Genomic DNA, 25,366 nt, shown 5'->3' on the forward strand with positions numbered 1-25,366 from the left:
TAATGATACGCAGCACCACCCTTGTTAGCGCTGCCCGTCTTTTGACATCATTGGTTAGCTGGCTGCGCCTGTGCGTCTGCCCTGCTCGAAACAACGCCCCTCGGTGTCTTATTTTTTTGAACAGCGAGGGTGTGATTGATGGGCATGTGCAGTGCATATGTTTGCCTGTGTTCACTCATCTCCTTCCGCCTTCTTCAGACTGGGTGTCCTCATGGCCGCGGCAGGCGATAAGGGATCAGATGAGGCCGCCCAGTCTGAAGCAGGTGTAAGGACATGTGTGAGCGTCAAACATATTTACTGAACAAGGCCACGAATCCCAGCCACGCAGTGTGATTTTTTGAAAACACATTGTGGGTCTGGGATTCATGTCCATCGCTAACCGTAACGGCCGACATTAAATGAGGTCAGAAGACAGGAAGCGCTCACAGCGCATGGCCAAGGGATCCCAATAGCGCAGACTCCTGTACAGCAAATAACAACGCTCAGGAATCTGCGCACAGCAGCTAGGTGTAAATTTTGACACCTGTGCTGCATCTCCTTAAAAAGACTAGTAGTCACGCCTCCACTACTGTTTGACAGTATAATGGGCTAAATAGTGTACGTGTTTTATTCAGCGTGTGCAAGGAGCAAAATTAAATAGAGCAACCTTTGACTTGTGCATCATTAATGCTGTTCAAGGTGTGGCTCTTGTACCTTGCAACACCTGAGGGGGGGGTTAAAGGTAACCTTTGAAATTGGTTCAACTAGGCTTCGGCCTACACTCTGCTCCTCTACTCCTCCTGCTGACCCTGGGCTCAAACAACGCCAGTTTCTGCCCGGACATGCTAGCTGCACAGAGAAAAACACCAGCCAATGTGTTAGTGGGGTTCAGCACCGCCAGCTGTTCCCCTGCTGTGTAGTCGGCATCGTGTCCAGCACAAGCCACGCTGGCACAACTGACCAAAAGCTGCCACCAGTGCAGGCTTCGGCCTACACTTTGCTCCTCTCCTCCTCCTGCTGACCCTGGGCTCAAACAACGCCAGTTTCTGCCCGGACATGCTAGCTGCACAGAGAAAAACACCAGCCAATGTGTTAGTGGGGTTCAGCACCGCCAGCTGTTCCCCTGCTGTGTAGCTGGCAACGTGTCCTGCAAACGCCACGCAGGCACATGAACTGAAATTGAAGGGAGCCTGCCCCCCACCCCCCCAGGTGTTTCTATGTATAACAGCCACCTTGTACAGCAGTACTGCTGCATTTGTACAAGGTGGCTGACTTTTTCTCCTTGCACACGTGGAACTCAACAAGTACAAAATGTGTCTCATTACAGACCATTACAATGTCCCTGAGGTGTGACTTTCCTTTTTAATGACACGCAGCACCCCCATTGTTAGCGCTGCCCGTCTCCTGACATCATTGGTTGGCTGGCTGTGCCTGTGCGTCCCCCCTGCCCGACACAACGCCCCCCGTTGTCTCATATATTTTGACTGCGAGGGTGTGATTGATGGGCACGAGCAGTGCATATGTTCCCCTGTCTTCACTCCCCTCCTTCCGCCTTCTTCTGACTGTGCGGCCTCATGGCCGCGGCATGCGATAAGGGATCAGCTGAGGCCGCCCAGTCTGAAGCAGGTGTAAGGACATGTGTGAGCGGCGAACATATTTACTGCACAAGGCCACGAATCCCAGCACCGCAGTGTGACTTTAGGAAAAGCCACTGTGGGTCTGGGATTTATGGCCATCGTTAACCGCAACGGCCAACATGAAATGAGGTCATGAGACGGCCTGCACTAACAGGGTATTGCCAAGGGATAACACAAGAGCGCAGTTTCCTGTACTGCAAATAACAACGGTAAGGAATCTGCGCACAGCATCTAGGTGTAAATTTGTACACCTGTGCTGCGTCTCCTTAAAAAGACTAGTAGACTAGTCACGCCTCCACTACTGTTTGACAGTATAATGGGCTAAATAGTGTACGTGTTTAATTCAGCATGTGCAAGGAGCAAAATTAAATAGAGCAACCTTTGACTTGTGCATCATTAATGCTGTTCAAGGTGTGGCTCTTGTACCTTGCAACACCTGAGGGGGGGGTTAAAGGTAACCTTTGAAATTGGTTCAACTAGGCTTCGGCCTACACTCTGCTCCTCTACTCCTCCTGCTGACCCTGGGCTCAAACACCGCTAGTTTTTGCCCAGAACTGCTAGCTGCACAGAGAAAAACACCAGTCAATGTGTTAGTGGGGTTCAGCAACGCCAGCCGTTCCCCTGCTGTGTAGTCGGCAACGTGTCCAGCACAAGCCACGCTGGCACAACAGAACAAAAGCTGCCACCAGTGCAGGCTTCGGCCTACACTTTGCTCCTCTCCTCCTCCTGCTGACCCTGGGCTCAAACAACGCCAGTTTCTGCCCGGACATGCTAGCTGCACAGAGAAAAACACCAGCCAATGTGTTAGTGGGGTTCAGCACCGCCAGCTGTTCCCCTGCTGTGTAGTCGGCATCGTGTCCAGCACAAGCCACGCTGGCACAACTGAACAAAAGCTGCCACCAGTGCAGGCTTCGGCCTACACTTTGCTCCTCTCCTCCTCCTGCTGACCCTGGGCTCAAACAACGCCAGTTTCTGCCCGGACATGCTAGCTGCACAGAGAAAAACACCAGCCAATGTGTTAGTGGGGTTCAGCACCGCCAGCTGTTCCCCTGCTGTGTAGCTGGCAACGTGTCCTGCAAACGCCACGCAGGCACATGAACTGAAATTGAAGGGAGCCTGCCCCCCACCCCCAGGTGTTTCTATGTATAACAGCCACCTTGTACAGCAGTACTGCTGCATTTGTACAAGGTGGCTGACTTTTTGTCCTTGCCCACGTGGAACTCAAAACGTACAAAATGTGTCTCATTGAGACCATTCCACTGTCCCTGAGGTGTGACTTTCCTTTCTAATGATACGCAGCACCCCCCTTGGTAGCGCTTCCCGTCTTCTGACATCATTGGTTGGCTTGTTGCGCCTGTGCGTCCGCCCTGCCTGAAACAATGCTCCTCGTTGTCTTATTTTGACTGCGAGGGTGTGATTGATGGGCACGAGCAGTGCATATCTTCACCTGTCTTAACTCATCTCCTTCCGCCTTCTTCAGACTGTGCAGCCTCATGGCCGCGGCATGCGAGAAGGGATCAGCAGAGGCCGCCCAGTCTGAAGCAGGTGTAAGGACGTGTGTGAGCGGCCAAAATATTTACTGCTCAAGGCCACGAATCACAGCACCGCAGTGTGACTTTATGAAAAGGCACTGTGGGTCTGGGATTTATGGCCATCGTTAACCGCACCGGCCAACATGAAATGAGGTCATAAGACGGGCAGCTCTAACAGGGCATTGCCAAGGGATAACACAAGAGCGCAGACTCCTGTACAGCAAATAACAACGCTCAGGAAGCTGCGCCAAGCACCAAGGGGTTATTTGGGACACCTGTGCTGCGTCTCCTTAAAAAGCCAAGTCACGCATCCACTACAGTTTGACTGTAGAATGGGCTAAATTGTGTACGTCTTTCATTCAGCGTGTGCAAGTAGACAAATTAATAGAGCAACCTTTCACTTGTGCAGCATTAATACTGCACAAGGTGTGTCTCTTGTACTTTGTAACACCTGAGGGGGGGTTAAAGGTTTCCTTTGAAATTGGTTCAAATAGGCTTCGGCCTACACTCTGCTCCTCTCCTCCTCCTCCTGCTTCAACACGGGCTCTAACATCGCTAATTTTTGACCGCAAGTGCTAGCTGCACAGAGAAAAACACACGCCATTGTGTTAGTGGGGTTCAGCAACGCCAGCTGTTCCCCCACTGTGTAGCCGGCAAAGTGTCCTGCAAACGCAACGCAGACACAAAGCTGCCTCCAGTGCAGGCTTCGGCCTACACTCTGCTCCCCCTGCTTACCCTTAGCTCCAACACCGCTAGTTGGGGCTCTAGGAAGACAATCTTTAATAGGCAATGCATCTGGGTTCCAGCACCGCCAGCTGGTTCTCGGCAGTGTTCTTGTCACAGGTACTCCCTCGTGCCAAGCCTGGTTTCAGCACCATCAGCTGTTTCCGGGTTGTGTCAAGCTCACTGAGACGCCTATGCTTGCCCCGTCGTGGTGCGGTCGGGTTAGCCAACTCCAGGGTGCCTCCAGTTTAGGAGCTTCCTATGTGGGCTGCGTGAACTGGTAGTCAAGGCTGGTTCTGTAGTGCCAGTAGGCCCAGCTCCCCCTGTAGGACTGTTGGGGTTCGGTAACTGCGGCTGCCTCGCGGCCTAGCTGTTCTCTCTTCTCCTGTGGGCCTTGGGGTCCACCACCTGGTTCCAGCACCGTCAGCTGGTTCCAGGCCGAGCCTTTGGCTTAGGTGCCTCCTCCTGGGTATCCGAGTTCCGCCAACGTCAGGCGGTCCTTGGTAGTGCTTTTAAGCGCGGGCACCTACAGCTTAGTAACCGTGTTCCAGCACCGCCAGCTGGTCCTCGGTCGTGCCATTGGCTCTTGCACACTGGGGCAACGCATCTGGGTTCCAGCACCGCCAGCTGGTTCTCGGCAGTGTTCTTGTCACAGGTACTCCCTCGTGCCAAGCCTGGTTTCAGCACCGTCAGCTGTTTCTGGGTTGTGTCAAGCTCACTGAGACGCCTATGCTTGCCCCGTCGTGGTGCGGTCGGGTTAGCCAACTCCAGGGTGCCTCCAGTTTAGGAGCTTCCTATGTGGGCTGCGTGCACTGGTAGTCAAGGCTGGTTCTGTAGTGCCAGTAGGCCCAGCTCCCCCTGTAGGACTGTTGGGGTTCGGTAACTGCGGCTGCCTCGCGGCCTAGCTGTTCTCTCCTCTCCTGTGGGCCTTGGGGTCCACCACCTGGTTCCAGCACCGTCAGCTGGTTCCGGGCAGAGCCTTTGGCTTAGGTGCCTCCTCCTGGGTATCCGAGTTCCGCCAACGTCAGGCGGTCCTTGGTAGTGCTTTTAAGCGCGGGCACCTACAGCTTAGTAACCGTGTTCCAGCACCGTCAGCTGGTCCTCGGTCGTGCCATTGGCTCTTGCACAATGGGGCAACGCATCTGGGTTCCAGCACCGCCAGCTGGTTCTCGGCAGTGTTCTTGACACAGGTACTCCCTCGTGCCAAGCCTGGTTTCAGCACCGCCAGCTGTTTCCGGGTTGTGTCAAGCTCACTGAGACGCCTATGCTTGCCCCATCGTGGTGCGGTCGGGTTAGCCAACTCCAGGGTGCCTCCAGTTTAGGAGCTTCCTATGTGGGCTGCGTGAACTGGTAGTCAAGGCTGGTTCTGTAGTGCCCATAGGCCCAGCTCCCCCTCTAGGACTGTTGGGGTTCGGTAACTGCGGCTGCCTCGCGGCCTAGCTGTTCTCTCCTCTCCTGTGGGCCTTGGGGTCCACCACCTGGTTCCAGCACCGTCAGCTGGTTCCGGGCCGAGCCTTTGGCTTAGGTGCCTCCTCCTGGGTATCCGAGTTCCGCCAACGTCAGGCGGTCCTTGGTAGTGCTTTTAAGCGCGGGCACCTACAGCTTAGTAACCGTGTTCCAGCACCGTCAGCTGGTCCTCGGTCGTGCCATTGGCTCTTGCACACTGGGGCAACGCATCTGGGTTCCAGCACCGCCAGCTGGTTCTCGGCAGTGTTTTTGTCACAGGTACTCCCTCGTGCCAAACCTGGTTTCAGCACCGTCAGCTGTTTCCGGGGTGTGTAAAACTCGCTGAGACGCCTATGTTTGCCCCGTCGTGTTGCAGTCGGGTTAGCCAATTCCAGGGTGCCTCCAGTTTAGGAGCTTCCTATGTGGGCTGCGTGAACTGGTAGTCAAGGCTGGTTCTGTAGTGCCAGTAGGCCCAGCTCCCCCTGTAGGACTGTTGGGGTTCGGTAACTGCGGCTGCCTCGCGGCCTAGCTGTTCTCTCCTTTCCTGTGGGCCTTGGGATCCACCACCTGGTTCCAGCACCGTCAGCTGGTTCCGGGCCGAGCCTTTGGCTTAGGTGCCTCCTCCTGGGTATCCGAGTTCCGCCAACGTCAGGCGGTCCTTGGTAGTGCTTTTAAGCGCAGGCACCTACAGCTTAGTAACCGTGTTCCAGCACCGTCAGCTGGTCCTCGGTCGTGCCATTGGCTCTTGCACACTGGGGCAACGCATCTGGGTTCCAGCACCGCCAGCTGGTTCTCGGCAGTGTTCTTGACACAGGTACTCCCTCGTGCCAAGCCTGGTTTCAGCACCGCCAGCTGTTTCCAGGTTGTGTCAAGCTCACTGAGACGCCTATGCTTGCCCCGTCGTGGTGCGGTCGGGTTAGCCAACTCCAGGGTGCCTCCAGTTTAGGAGCTTCCTATGTGGGCTGCGTGAACTGGCAGTCAAGGCTGGTTCTGTAGTGCCAGTAGGCCCAGCTCCCCCTGTAGGACTGTTGGGGTTCGGTACCTGCGGCTGCCTCGCGGCCTAGCTGTTCTCTCCTCTCCTGTGGACCTTCAGGTCCACCACCTGGTTCCAGCACCGTCAGCTGGTTCCAGGCCGAGCCTTTGGCTTAGGTGCCTCCTCCTGGGTATCCGAGTTCCGCCAACGTCAGGCGGTCCTTGGTAGTGCTTTTAAGCGCGGGCACCTACAGCTTAGTAACCGGGTTCCAGCACCGCCAGCTGGTCCTCGGTCGTGCCATTGGCTCTTGCACACTGGGGCAACGCATCTGGGTTCCAGCACCGCCAGCTGGTTCTCGGCAGTGTTCTTGACACAGGTACTCCCTCGTGCCAAGCCTGGTATCAGCACCGCCAGCTGTTTCCGGGTTGTGTCAAGCTCACTGAGACGCCTATGCTTGCCCCGTCGTGGTGCGGTCGGGTTAGCCAACTCCAGGGTGCCTCCAGTTTAGGAGCTTCCTATGTGGGCTGCGTGAACTGGTAGTCAAGGCTGGTTCTGTAGTGCCAGTAGGCCCAGCTCCCCCTGTAGGACTGTTGGGGTTCGGTAACTGCGGCTGCCTCGCGGCCTAGCTGTTCTCTCCTCTCCTGTGGACCTTCAGGTCCACCACCTGGTTCCAGCACCGTCAGCTGGTTCTCGGCAGTGTCTTTTGCTCTTGTACCTTCTGCTCCCCATCCTGGTTCCAGTACCGTCAGCTGGTTCCGGGCAGAGCCTTTGGCTTAGGTGCCTCCTTCTGGGTATCCAAGTTCCACCAACGTCAGGTGGTCCTTGGTAGTGCTTTCGGGCACGGGTACCTCCTGCTTAGTAACCGGGTTCCAGTAACGTCAGCTGGTCCTCGGTAGTTCCATTGGCTCTTGGACCTTCGGCTACCCATCCGGGTTCCAGTACCGTTAGCTGGTTCTCGGCAGTGTCTTTTGCTCTTGTACCTTCTGCTCCCCATCCTGGTTCCAGTACCGTCAGCTGGTTCCGGGCAGAGCCTTTGGCTTAGGTGCCTCCTTCTGGGTATCCGAGTTCCGCCAACGTCAGGCGGTCCTTGGTAGTGCTTTTTAGCACGGGTACCTCCTGCTTAGTAACCGGGTTCCAGTAACGTCAGCTGGTCCTCGGTAGTTCCATAGGCTCTTGAACCTTCGGGTAGCCATCCGAGTTCCAGTTCCATCAGCTGGTTCTTGGCATTTTCTCAGCCTTCTTGTACCTTCTGCTACATTTCCAAGTTGAAGACCCTAAAGTCGACGACCCGGAAGACCACCCCGATGACGACGACGACGACCCGGAAGACCACCCCGATGACGACGACGACGACGGCGGAGACGACGACGGCTGAGACGACGACGGCGGAGATGACGACACTGGAGACGACGACCCTGGAGACGACGACATGGAAGACCGAGAAGCAGAAGAACAAGAGGCTGCAGAACAAAGAGCAGAAGAACATTAAAGGGAACCTGTCACCCCGTTTTTGAAAGATGAGATATAAATAGTGTGAAATAGGGGCAGAGCTGGGCTTTACATTAGTGTCCTTTTGGTGCCTTTATTCCCCCGGGATGCTGCTGAAATACCTTTGTGAAGTGTCCGTTTTGTCCTGTCAGTCAAGTTGGTCAGGTCGAATGGGCGTTGTAAAATAGCGGTTCCTCCCCCACCTCATGCAATTCCCTGCGAAGTTTAGTTCCGCCGTTGGCGTTATGTTTAGCGCTTGCGCAGTGAATTTGCCTCCGGCAATCTGTGGGCAAAGCATAATTGACATCATTGCGCATGCGCGGGCCTTCACTTTAGCCGGGGTGCCCCGGAAGTTGTCATATCGGCAAAGTGTTATTCTGGATGCCGTATCTCATCCCACACTGCGAGCGTAAGTTTTGTGCCAAGATCGCTCGCCTGCCTTACGCTCGCAGTGTGGGATGAGATACGGCATCCAGAATAACACTTTGCCGATATGACAACTTCCGGGGCACCCCGGCTAAAGTGAAGGCCCGCGCATGCGCAATGATGTCAATTATGCTTTGCCCACAGATGGGCAAAACATAATGCGCAGGCGCCGGAGGCAAATTCACTGCGCAGGCGCTAAGAAAAAGCGCGATCTGTGCTATTCACAGATCGCGTTTACGAAAGACAAGCCGAGAATCAGGGGGAGGAACCGCTATTTTACAACGCCCATTCGACCTGACCAACTTGACTGACAGGACAAAACGGACACTTCACAAAGGTATTTCAGCAGCATCCCGGGGGAATAAAGGCACCAAAAGGACACTAATGTAAAGCCCAGCTCTGCCCCTATTTCACACTATTTATATCTCATCTTTCAAAAACGGGGTGACAGGTTCCCTTTAAGCATAAGACTTAATATCAGAGCAAAAGATATTATCTAAATTATATGCAGAAGAAGACTAAGCAGTGTATGGGGGTGAGTCCGTTCCTCCTCGTGGTGCCCCTGGATAAAGCCTGATGCTGCAGGCCAAACTGAACGCGGACAAATGTAACTTTTGTGACTGGCAGAACGGAAGGTGTAATCTTCCAACTTTTATAGATAACAACTACGGGAATGCCTGTCACAAATGAGAATATGATGAAGAAGTAGAATAGGAAGAATAATAACAGTGGAATAAAAAGAATATGTAGAATAGGAAGAATAATAATAGTTGAATAAAATGAATATGAAGAATGTAATAAAAAAAAAAAATAGGTAGAAGATGAAGAAGAAGATGAATAAGGTGAAGAAGAAGTTGATGTCAAAGATGCTGATGATGATGAAGATGAAAGTGTGGGAAAAGTAAAAAAAAAAAAAGAAAAAAAAAGAAGGGGAAGGGCGTGGAATAGTGAAACATCAATATCTGACAAAATAAAAAAAAATTTACATACTCAATATCTTTTTCACTCCGAACGTCTTAAAAAAAAAAAAAAAACATGCTATTCTATTTGATTGGGCTAAACCTCATTGCCTTTAATGTCTCCGCCACCTCCCACAATACATCCTACATTATTCTTAGTTGTTTTCCTTGATGTAGAATGAACCTACAAGGAAAGAAAGGGTTTATTTTAATTCCGATATTTTGGTCCCATTGACTTGCATTGGGATCGGGTATCGGTATCGGCGATATCCGATATTTTTTGAATATCGGCCGATCCCAACCGATACCGATACTTTCCGATATCGGAAGGTATCGCTCAACACTAGTAACAAGTGTTCAACCCCACAGGATTGAACAGAGGGGTGGATATGTCATTCAGTGACCCCTGTTACAGCTAGCGGCCGCTGCATGTTCTCTCCAGAATATGCACTGAGGCATATTGAGGCCATGGGAATGCATGGCAGTCACAGGCATAACTATGATGGTGAGACTACGTCCGACATTATTGTAAATGGCCAGTATGTGTCGCAGATGAGATCCTCTGCGCTGTAAGCCAATAATGTTGCTCTGGGACCTGTTGTCCTACCAACCTTGTGTTTGTGTAGCTTTAAAGGGAGGTTTACAGGGTTAGTCATTGAGCTGGGTGGGTCTGACTAACCACACACACCTCTCACCTATGGGAGTGGTTACAGGTACATAATGTGACCATGGTGTGGTCACATTTTTAGAACGTGTATGGACGGACCTCATTGGTCCCTGTGTAAGGTCCTGGAAGGCCTATGTGTTGGAGGTGCTAACTTCCTGAAGAGTACATGGTGAGGTTTTCGACCTGGTGGCCTGTGTGTTGGATGGTTCCAAGTGGGGACGGACGTCCTGAACAGCACACAGATAGGGCCGAGTTGGCAGAGTCAGTGATGGCACTGCGTTTGGGGGAATTATCGTTCGTCTAAGGATCTGGACTGTCGGGAGTGCACTGGCCACAGGGACAGTGATCCCAGTTCAGCAGCTTCCCCAGAAGAGAGGACTGACAGGAGGTCAGTGTGTGGAGCAGGAGCTGCAGGAAGGTAACTCCAGCAAGGGGTTATAACGGCAGAGAATCTGCTAATGGAACTCACTGATCTGATGTGTGCCTGACAGGCAAGTCAGTGATTGTTATGTTCCGTTGATGCATATAATGAGCTGTATGAACGTAACCGCAGCTGTAATGAACTATATGCCGGTGCTGTGATGTTCAAATGCCCTACCATGGTTTATGGAGGTATAATAAACCAGGCACGGACTTTTGTTAAAGAAAATACGGTCTTGCTGTGTGTTATATCGCTGTCAAGCAAGTATTCCCCAACCTGTTATAGTGATTGCGGCATCACACCCCATATTGTCTTTTCACGCTTTCCTACATACAATGCTTTCTGTCATGATTCCAATGGCAGGGAATCACAAAAGGACAAGCACCAACGAGCTCTAGGGTGATGGAACCTGAGCTGACCGCGACCCTAAACCTGAACACACAAATAACAATAGCCGGGGAACGTGCCTACGTTGATCCTAGACGTCTCGCACCAGCCGAAGATCTAACTTCCCCTATTAGAAGAAACACAGACCTCTCTTGCCTCCAGAGAAATACCCCACAGAAATAGCAGCCCCCCACATATAATGACGGTGAAATGAGAGGAAGGCACATACACAGTATGAAAACAGATTCAGCAAAATGAGGCCTGCTAAAACTAGATAGCAGAGGATACAAAAGTAAACTGCGCGGTCAGCAAAAAACCCTTCAAAAAACCATCCTGTAATTACTTGAACTCATGTTCCAACTCATGGAACATGAGGAGCAATTACAGCCCGCTAGAGCAACCAGCAGCAAAGAAACAATTATATGCAAGCTGGACAAGACAAAAATAAAGCAAAACGTGGAACAAGAAAATCAAAAACTTAGCTTGTCCTGAACATTACTGAAGCCAGAAGCTGAGGTAACAAAACACTCTGATAACCTTGATAGCCGGCGGGGAAATGACAAGAAAGCCCGGTTAAATAGGAAACTCCCAAATCCTAATAGAACAGGTGGACACCAGAGACAGCAGAACACAAATCACCCAGTACCATCAGTAACCACCAGAGGGAGCCCAAAAACAGAACTCACAACAGTACCCCCCCCTTGAGGAGGGGTCACCGAACCCTCACGAGAACCACCAGGGCGACCAGGATGAGCCCTATGAAAAGCGCGGACCAAATCATCAGCATGAACATCAGAGGCAACCACCCAAGAATTATCCTCCTGACCATAACCCTTCCACTTGACCAAATATTGGAGTTTCCGTCTGGAAACACGAGAATCCAAGATCTTCTCCACAACATACTCCAATTCTCCCTCCACCAGCACCGGAGCAGGAGGCTCAAGCGAAGGAACAACAGGTACCTCATACCTCCGCAACAACGACAGATGGAACACATTATGAATAGCAAACGATGCCGGGAGATCCAAACGAAATGACACAGGGTTAAGAATTTCCAAGATCCTATAAGGACCGATGAACCGAGGCTTGAACTTAGGAGAAGAGACCTTCATAGGAACAAAACGAGAAGACAACCACACCAAGTCCCCAACACGAAGTCGAGGACCCACGCGGCGACGGCGATTAGCAAACTGCTGAGCCTTCTCCTGGGACAACTTCAAATTGTCCACCACATGACTCCAAATCTGATGCAACCTATCCACCACCATGTCCACTCCAGGACAATCAGAAGGCTCCACCTGACCAGAGGAAAAACGAGGATGAAACCCTGAATTACAAAAGAAAGGAGAAACCAAGGTAGCAGAACTAGCCCGATTATTAAGGGCAAACTCAGCCAGCGGCAAAAAGGTAACCCAGTCATCCTGATCAGCAGAAACAAAACACCTCAAATAAGTTTCCAAGGTCTGATTAGTTCGCTCCGTCTGGCCATTCGTCTGAGGGTGGAATGCAGACGAAAAGGACAAATCAATGCCCATCTTAGCACAGAACGTCCGCCAAAATCTAGACACAAACTGGGATCCCCTGTCAGAAACGATGTTCTCCGGAATCCCATGCAAACGAACCATGTTCTGGAAAAAACAGAGGGACCAACTCAGAGGAGGAAGGCAACTTAGGCAAGGGTACAAGATGAACCCTTTTAGAAAAGCGGTCACACACAACCCAGATGACGGACATTTTTTGAGAGACAGGGAGATCCGAAATAAAGTCCATGGAAATGTGCGTCCAAGGCCTCTTCGGGATAGGCAAAGGTGACAACAATCCACTGGCTCGAGAACAGCAAGGCTTAGCCCGAGCACAAACCTCACAAGACTGCACAAAAGAACGCACATCCCTCGACAAGGAAGGCCACCAAAAAGACCTGGCCACCAAGTCTCTAGTACCAAATATTCCAGGATGACCTGCCAACGCAGAAGAATGGACCTCGGAGATGACTCTACTGGTCCAACTATCCGGAACAAACAGTCTCTCAGGCGGACAACGATCAGGTTTACCCGCCTGAAACTCCTGCAAAGCACGTCGCAAGTCTGGGAAGACGGCCGACAAAATCACCCCATCCCTAAGGATACCAGTGGGCTCAGAATTTCCAGGGGAGTCAGGCACAAAACTCCTAGAAAGAGCATCCGCCTTCACATTCTTTGAACCTGGCAGGTATGAAACCACAAAATTGAAACGAGAGAAAAACAGTGACCAACGAGCCTGTCTAGGATTCAGACGCCTGGCAGACTCAAGGTAAATCAGATTTTTGTGATCAGTCAAGACCACCACACGATGTCTAGCACCCTCCAGCCAATGACGCCACTCCTCAAATGCCCACTTCATGGCCAAAAGTTCCCGATTACCCACATCATAATTCCGCTCAGCGGGCGAAAATTTTCTAGAAAAGAACGCACATGGCTTCATCACCGAGCAATCGGAGCTTCTCTGTGACAAAACCGCCCCCGCTCCAATCTCGGAAGCATCAACCTCAACTTGGAAAGGAAGCGAAACATCAGGCTGACGCAACACAGGAGCAGAAGAAAACCGGCGTTTAAGTTCCTGAAAGGCCTCCACAGCCGCAGGAGACCAATCAGCAACATCAGCACCCTTCTTAGTCAAATCCGTCAAAGGCTTAACAACACTAGAAAAATTAGTTATAAAACGACGATAGAAATTAGCAAAGCCCAAGAACTTCTGCAAACTCTTAAGAGATGCAGGCTGCGTCCAGTCACAAATAGCCCGAACCTTGACGGGATCCATCTCAATAGTAGAAGGGGAAAAAATATACCCCAAGAAAGAAATCTTCTGGACTCCAAAGAGACACTTTGAGCCCTTTACAAACAAGGAATTAACCCGCAGGACCTGAAACACCTTCCTGACCTGCTGAACATGAGACTCCCAGTCATCAGAAAAAACCAAAATATCATCCAAATACACAATCATAAATTTATCCAGATATTCACGGAAAATATCGTGCATAAAGGACTGGAAGACTGAAGGAGCATTAGAAAGTCCGAAAGGCATTACCAAATACTCAAAATGGCCCTCAGGCGTATTAAATGCGGTTTTCCACTCATCACCTTGCTTTATTCGTATAAGATTATACGCACCCCGGAGATCAATCTTAGTGAACCATTTAGCCCCCTTAATGCGAGCAAACAAATCAGTCAACAAAGGCAAAGGATACTGATATTTTACGGTAATCTTATTCAAAAGACGATAATCTATACAAGGCCTCAGGGACCCATCTTTCTTGGCCACAAAAAAAAAACCTGCTCCCAAAGGGGACGAAGATGGACGGATATGTCCCTTTTCCAAGGACTCCTTAACATAATCCCGCATAGCAGTATGCTCTGGCACTGACAGATTGAACAAACGACCTTTAGGAAATTTACTACCAGGAATTAAATCTATAGCACAATCGCAATCCCTGTGAGGAGGAAGCGAACTGAGCTTAGGCTCCTCAAAAACATCCCGATAATCCGACAAAAATACAGGAACCTCAGAAGGAGTAGATGAAGCGATAGAAATCGGAGGTGCATCATCATGAACCCCCTGACATCCCCAGCTTAACACAGACATTGTTTTCCAGTCAAGGACTGGATTATGAGTTTGTAACCATGGCAGACCAAGTACTAGAACATCATGTAAATTATACAATACCAGGAAGCGAATCACCTCCTGATGAACGGGAGTCATACGCATGGTCACTTGTGTCCAGTACTGAGGTTTATTCATAGCCAAAGGTGTAGAGTCAATTCCCTTCAAAGGAATAGGGACTTCCAGAGGCTCCAGACTAAACCCACAACGATTGGCAAATGACCAATCCATAAGACTCAGGGCAGCGCCTGAATCCACATAGGCATCGACGGAAATGGATGATAATGAACAAATCAGAGTCACAGACAGAATGAACTTAGACTGTAACGTACTAATGGCAACAGACTTATCAACCTTTTTTGTGCGTTTAGAGCATGCTGATATAACATGAGCTGAATCACCACAATAAAAGCACAACCCATTTTTCCGCCTATAGTTTTGCCGTTCACTTCTAGACTGAACTCTATCACATTGCATTGTCTCAAGTGCCTGTTCAGAAGACACCGCCAAATGGTGCACAGGTTTGCGCTCCCGTAAACGCCGATCAATCTGAATAGCCATAGTCATAGACTCATTCAGACCCGTAGGCGCAGGGAACCCCATCATAACATCTTTAATGGCCTCAGAAAGGCCATCTCTGAACTTTGCAGCCAGGGCGCACTCATTCCACTGAGTAAGCACTGACCATTTCCGAAATTTTTGACAATATATTTCTGCTTCATCTTGCCCCTGAGAGAGAGCTAATAAAGCTTTTTCAGCCTGAATCTCTTGGTTAGGTTCCTCATAGAGCAAACCCAATGCCAGAAAAAACGCATCCACATTAAGCAACGCAGGATCCCCTGGTGCCAATGCAAATGCCCAATTTTGAGGGTCACCCCGCAGGAAAGATATAATAATCTTAACCTGCTGAGCAGGGTCTCCAGAAGAGCGAGATTTCAAAGAAAGGAACAGCTTGCAATTGTTCCTAAAATTCAGAAAACTAGATCTATCTCCAGCAAAGAACTCTGGAATAGGAATTCTAGGTTCAGACATAGGAGCATGTACAACAAAATCTTGTATATTTTGAACCTTAGCAGCAAGATTATTCAAGCTGGAAGCTAAACTCTGGACGTCCATGATAAACAGCTAAGGTCAGAGCCATTCAAGGATTAAGAGGAGGAAGAGAAAAAAAAAAAATCAGCCAGGCTGCAATTAGGGCTAGGCAGCAACCTCAGAGGAGTAAAAAAAAAAAAAACTTCCTCAGACTACTTTTCCTCCTACTTCAGCACAAACATTTTGGGCCGGCTATACTGTCATGATTCCAATGGCAGGGAATCACAAAAGGACAAGCACCAACGAGCTCTAGGGTGATGGAACCTGAGCTGACCGCGAGCCTAAACCTGAACACACAAATAACAATAGCCGGGGAACGTGCCTACGTTGATCCTAGACGTCTCGCACCAGCCGAAGATCTAACTTCCCCTATTAGAAGAAACACAGACCTCTCTTGCCTCCAGAGAAATACCCCACAGAAATAGCAGCCCCCCACATATAATGACGGTGAAATGAGAGGAAGGCACATACACAGTATGAAAACAGATTCAGCAAAATGAGGCCCGCTAAAACTAGATAGCAGAGGATACAAAAGTAAACTGCGCGGTCAGCAAAAAACCCTTCAAAAAACCATCCTGTAATTACTTGAACTCATGTTCCAACTCATGGAACATGAGGAGCAATTACAGCCCGCTAGAGCAACCAGCAGCAAAGAAACAATTATATGCAAGCTGGACAAGACAAAAATAAAGCAAAACGTGGAACAAGAAAATCAAAAACTTAGCTTGTCCTGAAGATTACTGAAGCCAGAAGCTGAGGTAACAAAACACTCTGATAACCTTGATAGCCGGCGGGGAAATGACAAGAAAGCCCGGTTAAATAGGAAACTCCCAAATCCTAATAGAACAGGTGGACACCAGAGACAGCAGAACACAAATCACCCAGTACCATCAGTAACCACCAGAGGGAGCCCAAAAACAGAACTCACAACAGCTTTCATACTTTTCTCCCAATACTGTCCTCTCACACTGTTCCTTCACACTTCCCCTATATTGTCCCCTCACACTTTTCTCCATTCGATACTGTCCCCTCACATTCTATCCATACTGGCTTAGCACAATATCTCCACCATACTGTCCTCTTACACTTTCCCTCCCATACTGTCTCCACATACTTTTCCCCCTCATACTACCTCCTCAAACTTTATCACCACATAATGTTCCCACATGCTCCTCCTGTACCATCACCTCACACTTTTTCCCCCCATACTTCCCCTCACAAGATTCCCCTCTTTCTAATAACATTCCAGTTTCTTTGGCTCCATTGTATCGCTTATAATACCGCCATCGACCTCTGCGGTGCAGGAGTGATGTCAGCTGCTTGGTCAGGATATTAAAGGCTAAGGATTTTTTGTTAGCGGTGAAAGAATTTAAAACTAAAAATGCCTCTTTACAAACAATGTTTGAACACTCATATAATTTGATATGAGTGATTGACAAAATGAATTGCACTTGTAGAATGGAGGATTTAGAAATGAACACGTTACAAGATGTTCCAGTTGAAGAATACCATTTTATTTTTTGACCTTACCATATTCTTCAGACTCATAGCTTCTGATTTAAAAGAAACTATAAAATTTGTCTGTTAATTGCTTGTAGGCATTGTGTACTGCAGTGACTAAACCGGATGTGTTTGAAACCATAACGTTAGTGTTTAGCGGCGCTGATGTCATGTGCTCTACTGGAGATCCTCTGAACAGCACTCCATATCTTCTGGCAAAAATGTCAGGACAACGCTTGCAGATGGAATTTCTACATCATAACAAGTTTTCAGGTAAAAGTTTTACAGGACAATTTACTCTTGGTCATTATTTTATCAATCACTATTAATGGAGCTTCTGAGTTGTTGACAGATTTTTTCTAGGGACAGCATGAATAAACCAACCATATTTACTTCTCACTTTATATTTTTGTTTCAACATGTGGCAGATTTACTAAGCAAAATGTGGCAAAAAAAGGATATAGTTTGCACCAATTTTATTATTCCTTTCATATATTGAACAAAAAACTGCCACCAGCTAAGATAAGTTGTGCGTTACAGAAGATGTGCACAATATTGTGACACACCATGAATAGAGAAAAAAGTGCATCTTATACACTGTTATACTGTATAATTTTGAGTTGGACCAAATTTAATGTTCCATGTGTACCATCTCGATCAATGTTTGCCATTTTGCTCATTGATTATAAACATAATTTTTTAATATTCTGAATATTCAAAAGTGTTGAAATAATAATAGCCCAAAAATAAAATCCATTGACTAATATCTGCAGCAAAAAAATCCTCCTATTTTAGAACATATAAGCAATTTGTTTTTAAACATTCTAGATTACACATCATCAGAAGTTCTGTCAGCGAATGGAAGCAATCTACATATGTCCTATTGTGGATTCTTGTATAAAGCATCTTCATCCTCTTCTAAACTATTGACAAACCGAAAATCAAAAGAAGGTAAGTAGTTAAGCTGATACCTAAAATAAAAGCTGTGATAGTTAATGTTTGAATATAAGAAGCTTTGTGTTTTAGTGGAATTGTACCTTGTGGCTGCAACAAAATCTGTAGTATGAGCATACACAAGAGCTGTGCGCGCCTGAAAACACAACTCATTGGACTGAGTGGAGCACATGACTGGGAGGATCAATGTACTGCACAGAGAGGCTGAGGAGCAATGTACTGCATAAGGAGGTGGTGCATAGAGAGGCTGAGGAGCAATGCACTGCATATGGAGGCTGTGCATAGAGAGGCTGAGGAGCAATGTACTGCATATGGAGGCTGTGCATAGAGAGGCTGAGGAGCAATGTACTGCATAAGGAGGTGGTGCATAGAGAGGCTGAGGAGAAATGTACTGCATATGGAGGCTATGCACAGAGAGGCTGAGGAGCAATGTACTGCATAAGGAGGTGGTGCATAGAGAGGCTGAGGAGCACTGCACTGCATATGGAGGCTGTGCATAGAGAGGCTGAGGAGCAAGGTACTGCATATGGAGGCTGTGCACAGAGAGGCTGAGGTGCAATGCACTGCAGATGGAGGCTATGCATAGAGAGGCTGAGGAGCAATGTACTGCATATGGAGGCTATGCATAGAGAGGCTGAGGAGCAATGTACTGCATATGGAGGCTATGCATAGAGAGGCTGAGGAGCAATGTACTGCAGATGGAGGCTGTGCATAGAGAGGCTGAGGAGCAAGGTACTGCATATGGAGGCTGTGCATAGAGAGGCTGAGGAGCAATGTACTGCAGAAGGAGGCTGTGCATAGAGAGGCTGAGGAGCAATGTACTGCATATGGAGGCTATGCATAGAGAGGCTGAGGAGCAATGTACTGCATATGGAGGCTGTGCATGGAGAGGCTGAGGAGCAATGTACTGTAGATGGAGGCTGTGCATAGAGAGGCTGAGAAGCAATGTACTGCAGATGGAGGCTGTGCATAGAGAGGCTGAGGAGCAATGTACTGCATATGGAGGCTGTGCATAGAGAGGCTGAGGAGCAATGTACTGCATATGGAGGCTGTGCATAGAGGGGCTGAGGAGCAATGTACTGCAGATAGAGGCTGTGCATAGAGAGGCTGAGCAGCAATATACTGCAGAAGGAGGCTGTGCATAGAGAGGCTGAGGAGCAATGTACTGCAGATGGAGGCTGTGCATAGAGGGGCTGAGGAGCAATGTACTGCAGATAGAGGCTGTGCATAGAGAGGCTGAGGAGCAATATACTGCATATGGATGCTGTGCATAGAGAGGCTGAGGAGCAATGTACTGCAGAAGGAGGCTGTGCATAGAGAGGCTGAGGAGCAATGTACTGCATATGGAGGCTATGCATAGAGAGGCTGAGGAGCAATGTACTGCAGATGGAGGCTGTGCATAGAGAGGCTGAGAAGCAATGTACTGCATATGGAGGCTGTGCATAGAGAGGCTGAGGAGCAATGTACTGCAGATGGATGCTGTGCATAGAGAGGCTGAGGAGCAATGTACTGCAGAAGGAGGCTGTGCATAGAGAGGCTGAGGAGCAATGTACTGCATATGGAGGCTATGCATAGAGAGGCTGAGGAGCAATGTACTGCAGATGGAGGCTGTGCATAGAGAGGCTGAGGAGAAATGTACTGCATAAGGAGGCTGTGCATAGAGAGGCTGAGAAGCAATGTACTGCATAAGGAGGCTGTGCATAGAGAGGCTGAGAAGCAATGTACTGCATATGGAGGCTGTGCATAGAGAGGCTGAGGAGAAATGTACTGCAGATGGAAGCTGTGCATAGAGAGGCTGAGGAGCAATGTACTGCATAAGGAGGCTGTGCATAGAGAGGCTGAGAAGCAATGTACTGCATATGGAGGCTGTGCATAGAGAGGCTGAGGAGCAAGGTACTGCAGAAGGAGGCTGTGCATGGAGAGGCTGAGGAGCAATGTACTGCATATGGAGGCTGTGCATGGAGAGGCTGAGGAGCAATGTACTGCATATGGAGGCTGTGCATAGAGAGGCTGAGGAGCAAGGTACTGCATATGGAGGCTGTGCATAGAGAGGCTGAGGAGCAATGTACTGCAGAAGGAGGCTGTGCGTAGAGGGGCTGAGAAGCAATGTACTGCAGAAGGAGGCTGTGCATAGAGAGGCTGAGGAGCAATGTACTGCATATGGAGGCTGTGCATGGAGAGGCTGAGGAGCAATGTACTGCATATGGAGGCTGTGCATAGAGAGGCTGAGGAGCAAGGTACTGCATATGGAGGCTATGCGTAGAGGGGCTGAGAAGCAATGTACTGCAGAAGGAGGCTGTGCATAGAGAGGCTGAGGAGCAATGTACTGCAGAAGGAGGCTGTGCATAGAGAGGCTGAGGAGAAATGTACTGCATATGGAGGCTGTGCATAGAGAGGCTGAGGAGCAATGTACTGCATAAGGAGGCTGTGCATAGAGAGGCTGAGGAGCAATGTACTGCATATGGAGGCTATGCATAGAGAGGCTGAGGAGCAATGTACTGCAGAAGGAGGCTGTGCATAGAGAGGCTGAGGAGCAATGTACTGCAGAAGGAGGCTGTGCATAGAGAGGCTGAGGAGAAATGTACTGCATATGGAGGCTGTGCATAGAGAGGCTGAGGAGAAATGTACTGCATATGGAGGCTATGCGTAGAGGGGCTGAGAAGCAATGTACTGCAGAAGGAGGCTGTGCATAGAGAGGCTGAGGAGCAATGTACTGCAGAAGGAGGCTGTGCATAGAGAGGCTGAGGAGCAATGTACTGCATATGGAGGCTATGCATAGAGAGGCTGAGGAGCAATGTACTGCAGATGGAGGCTGTGCATAGAGAGGCTGAGGAGAAATGTACTGCAGATGGAAGCTGTGCATAGAGAGGCTGAGGAGCAATGTACTGCATAAGGAGGCTGTGCATAGAGAGGCTGAGAAGCAATGTACTGCATATGGAGGCTGTGCATAGAGAGGCTGAGGAGCAATGTACTGCAGATGGATGCTGTGCATAGAGAGGCTGAGGAGCAATGTACTGCAGAAGGAGGCTGTGCATAGAGAGGCTGAGGAGCAATGTACTGCATATGGAGGCTATGCATAGAGAGGCTGAGGAGCAATGTACTGCAGATGGAGGCTGTGCATAGAGAGGCTGAGGAGAAATGTACTGCAGATGGAAGCTGTGCATAGAGAGGCTGAGGAGCAATGTACTGCATATGGAGGCTGTGCATAGAGAGGCTGAGGAGAAATGTACTGCAGATGGAAGCTGTGCATAGAGAGGCTGAGGAGCAATGTACTGCATAAGGAGGCTGTGCATAGAGAGGCTGAGAAGCAATGTACTGCATATGGAGGCTGTGCATAGAGAGGCTGAGGAGAAATGTACTGCAGATGGAAGCTGTGCATAGAGAGGCTGAGGAGCAATGTACTGCATAAGGAGGCTGTGCATAGAGAGGCTGAGAAGCAATGTACTGCATATGGAGGCTGTGCATAGAGAGGCTGAGGAGCAAGGTACTGCAGAAGGAGGCTGTGCATAGAGAGGCTGAGGAGCAATGTACTGCATATGGAGGCTGTGCATGGAGAGGCTGAGGAGCAATGTACTGCATATGGAGGCTGTGCATGGAGAGGCTGAGGAGCAATGTACTGCATATGGAGGCTGTGCATAGAGAGGCTGAGGAGCAAGGTACTGCATATGGAGGCTGTGCATAGAGAGGCTGAGGAGCAATGTACTGCAGAAGGAGGCTGTGCGTAGAGGGGCTGAGAAGCAATGTACTGCAGAAGGAGGCTGTGCATAGAGAGGCTGAGGAGCAATGTACTGCATATGGAGGCTGTGCATGGAGAGGCTGAGGAGCAATGTACTGCATATGGAGGCTGTGCATAGAGAGGCTGAGGAGCAAGGTACTGCATATGGAGGCTATGCGTAGAGGGGCTGAGAAGCAATGTACTGCAGAAGGAGGCTGTGCATAGAGAGGCTGAGGAGCAATGTACTGCAGAAGGAGGCTGTGCATAGAGAGGCTGAGGAGAAATGTACTGCATATGGAGGCTATGCGTAGAGGGGCTGAGAAGCAATGTACTGCAGAAGGAGGCTGTGCATAGAGAGGCTGAGGAGCAATGTACTGCAGATGGAGGCTGTGCATAGAGAGGCTGAGGAGCAATGTACTGCATAAGGAGGCTGTGCATAGAGAGGCTGAGGAGCAATGTACTGCATATGGAGGCTATGCATAGAGAGGCTGAGGAGCAATGTACTGCAGAAGGAGGCTGTGCATAGAGAGGCTGAGGAGCAATGTACTGCAGAAGGAGGCTGTGCATAGAGAGGCTGAGGAGAAATGTACTGCATATGGAGGCTGTGCATAGAGAGGCTGAGGAGAAATGTACTGCATATGGAGGCTATGCGTAGAGGGGCTGAGGAGCAATGTACTGCAGAAGGAGGCTGTGCATAGAGAGGCTGAGGAGCAATGTACTGCAGATGGAGGCTGTGCATAGAGAGGCTGAGGAGAAATGTACTGCATAAGGAGGCTGTGCATAGAGAGGCTGAGGAGCAATGTACTGCATATGGAGGCTATGCATAGAGAGGCTGAGGAGCAATGTACTGCAGATGGAGGCTGTGCATAGAGAGGCTGAGGAGCAATGTACTGCATATGGAGGCTATGCATAGAGAGGCTGAGGAGCAAGGTACTGCATATGGAGGCTGTGCACAGAGAGGCTGAGGAGCAATGCACTGCAGATGGAGGCTATGCATAGAGAGGCTGAGGAGCAATGTACTGCATATGGAGGCTATGCATAGAGAGGCTGAGGAGCAATGTACTGCATATGGAGGCTATGCATAGAGAGGCTGAGGAGCAATGTACTGCAGATGGAGGCTGTGCATAGAGAGGCTGAGGAGCAAGGTACTGCAGAAGGAGGCTGTGCATAGAGAGGCTGAGGAGCAATGTACTGCATATGGAGGCTATGCATAGAGAGGCTGAGGAGCAATGTACTGCATATGGAGGCTGTGCATGGAGAGGCTGAGGAGCAATGTACTGCAGATGGAGGCTGTGCATAGAGAGGCTGAGAAGCAATGTACTGCATATGGAGGCTGTGCATAGAGAGGCTGAGGAGCAATGTACTGCATATGGAGGCTGTGCATAGAGGGGCTGAGGAGCAATGTACTGCAGATAGAGGCTGTGCATAGAGAGGCTGAGGAGCAATGTACTGCAGATGGAGGCTGTGCATAGAGAGGCTGAGGAGCAATATACTGCATATGGAGGCTGTGCATAGAGAGGCTGAGGAGCAATGTACTGCAGAAGGAGGCTGTGCATAGAGAGGCTGAGGAGCAATGTACTGCATATGGAGGCTATGCATAGAGAGGCTGAGGAGCAATGTACTGCAGATGGAGGCTGTGCATAGAGAGGCTGAGGAGAAATGTACTGCATAAGGAGGCTGTGCATAGAGAGGCTGAGAAGCAATGTACTGCAGATGGAGGCTGTGCATAGAGAGGCTGAGGAGCAAGGTACTGCAGAAGGAGGCTGTGCATAGAGAGGCTGAGGAGCAATGTACTGCATATGGAGGCTGTGCATGGAGAGGCTGAGGAGCAATGTGCTGCATATGGAGGCTGTGCATGGAGAGGCTGAGGAGCAATGTACTGCATATGGAGGCTGTGCATAGAGAGGCTGAGGAGCAATGTACTGCAGAAGGAGGCTGTGCATAGAGAGGCTGAGGAGCAATGTACTGCATATGGAGGCTGTGCATGGAGAGGCTGAGGAGCAATGTACTGCATATGGAGGCTGTGCATGGAGAGGCTGAGGAGCAATGTACTGCATATGGAGGCTATGCGTAGAGGGGCTGAGAAGCAATGTACTGCAGAAGGAGGCTGTGCATAGAGAGGCTGAGGAGCAATGTACTGCATATGGATGCTGTGCATAGAGAGGCTGAGGAGCAATGTACTGCAGAAGGAGGCTGTGCATAGAGAGGCTGAGGAGAAATGTACTGCAGAAGGAGGCTGTGCATAGAGAGGCTGAGGAGAAATGTACTGCAGAAGGAGGCTGTGCATAGAGAGGCTGAGGAGCAATGTACTGCATATGGAGGCTGTGCATGGAGAGGCTGAGGTGCAATGTACTGCATATGGAGGCTGTGCATAGAGAGGCTGAGGAGCAATGTACTGCAGATGGAGGCTGTGCATAGAGAGGCTGAGGAGCAATGTACTGCATATGGAGGCTATGCGTAGAGGGGCTGAGAAGCAATGTACTGCAGAAGGAGGCTGTGCATAGAGAGGCTGAGGAGCAATGTACTGCATATGGAGGCTGTGCATGGAGAGGCTGAGGAGCAATGTACTGCATATGGAGGCTGTGCATAGAGAGGCTGAGGAGCAAGGTACTGCATAAGGAGGTTGTGCATAGAGAGGCTGAGGAGCAATGTACTGCATATGGAGGCTATGCATAGAGAGGCTGAGGAGCAATGTACTGCAGATGGAGGCTGTGCATAGAGAGGCTGAGGAGCAATGTACTGCATATGGAGGCTATGCATAGAGAGGCTGAGGAGCAATGTACTGCAGAAGGAGGCTGTGCATAGAGAGGCTGAGGAGCAATGTACTGCATAAGGAGGTTGTGCATAGAGAGGCTGAGGAGCAATGTACTGCAGATGGAGGCTGTGCATAGAGAGGCTGAGGAGCAATGTACTGCATATGGAGGCTATGCATAGAGAGGCTGAGGAGCAATGTACTGCAGATGGAGGCTGTGCATAGAGAGGCTGAGGAGCAAGGTACTGCATATGGAGGCTATGCGTAGAGGGGCTGAGAAGCAATGTACTGCATATGGAGGCTGTGCATAGAGAGGCTGAGGAGCAAGGTACTGCATATGGAGGCTATGCGTAGAGGGGCTGAGAAGCAATGTACTGCAGAAGGAGGCTGTGCATAGAGAGGCTGAGGAGCAATGTACTGCATATGGAGGCTATGCATAGAGAGGCTGAGGAGCAATGTACTGCATATGGAGGCTGTGCATGGAGAGGCTGAGGAGCAATGTACTGCAGATGGAGGCTGTGCATAGAGAGGCTGAGAAGCAATGTACTGCATATGGAGGCTGTGCATAGAGAGGCTGAGGAGCAATGCACTGCAGATGGAGGCTATGCATAGAGAGGCTGAGGAGCAATGTACTGCATATGGAGGCTATGCATAGAGAGGCTGAGGAGCAATGTACTGCAGATGGAGGCTATGCATAGAGAGGCTGAGGAGCAATGTACTGCAGATGGAGGCTGTGCATAGAGAGGCTGAGGAGCAAGGTACTGCATATGGAGGCTGTGCATAGAGAGGCTGAGGAGCAATGTACTGCAGAAGGAGGCTGTGCATAGAGAGGCTGAGGAGCAATGTACTGCAGATGGAGGCTGTGCATAGAGGGGCTGAGGAGCAATGTACTGCAGATAGAGGCTGTGCATAGAGAGGCTGAGGAGCAATGTACTGCAGATGGAGGCTGTGCATAGAGGGGCTGAGGAGCAATGTACTGCAGATAGAGGCTGTGCATAGAGAGGCTGAGGAGCAATATACTGCATATGGAGGCTGTGCATAGAGAGGCTGAGGAGCAATGTACTGCATATGGAGGCTAT

The 25,366-nt window shown here is 49.8% G+C and overlaps 1 protein-coding gene across 3 annotated transcripts in view; it reads left to right on the forward strand.

The window, feature by feature from the left end:
- Positions 1–25,366, forward strand: part of ARAP2 (ArfGAP with RhoGAP domain, ankyrin repeat and PH domain 2) — a 598,685-nt gene that overhangs the window by 225,608 nt on the left and 347,711 nt on the right. For all 3 annotated transcript variants that reach the window (XM_069744626.1, XM_069744628.1, XM_069744627.1), the window contains exons 14-15: positions 16,965–17,139; positions 17,695–17,817. In XM_069744626.1, the coding sequence (XP_069600727.1) occupies positions 16,965–17,139; positions 17,695–17,817 (298 nt within the window). The remainder of the gene's footprint in view (positions 1–16,964; positions 17,140–17,694; positions 17,818–25,366) is intronic.

This window comes from Ranitomeya imitator, chromosome 1, assembly GCF_032444005.1.
Source record: "Ranitomeya imitator isolate aRanImi1 chromosome 1, aRanImi1.pri, whole genome shotgun sequence".
Classification (NCBI taxonomy): Eukaryota; Metazoa; Chordata; class Amphibia; order Anura; family Dendrobatidae; genus Ranitomeya; species Ranitomeya imitator.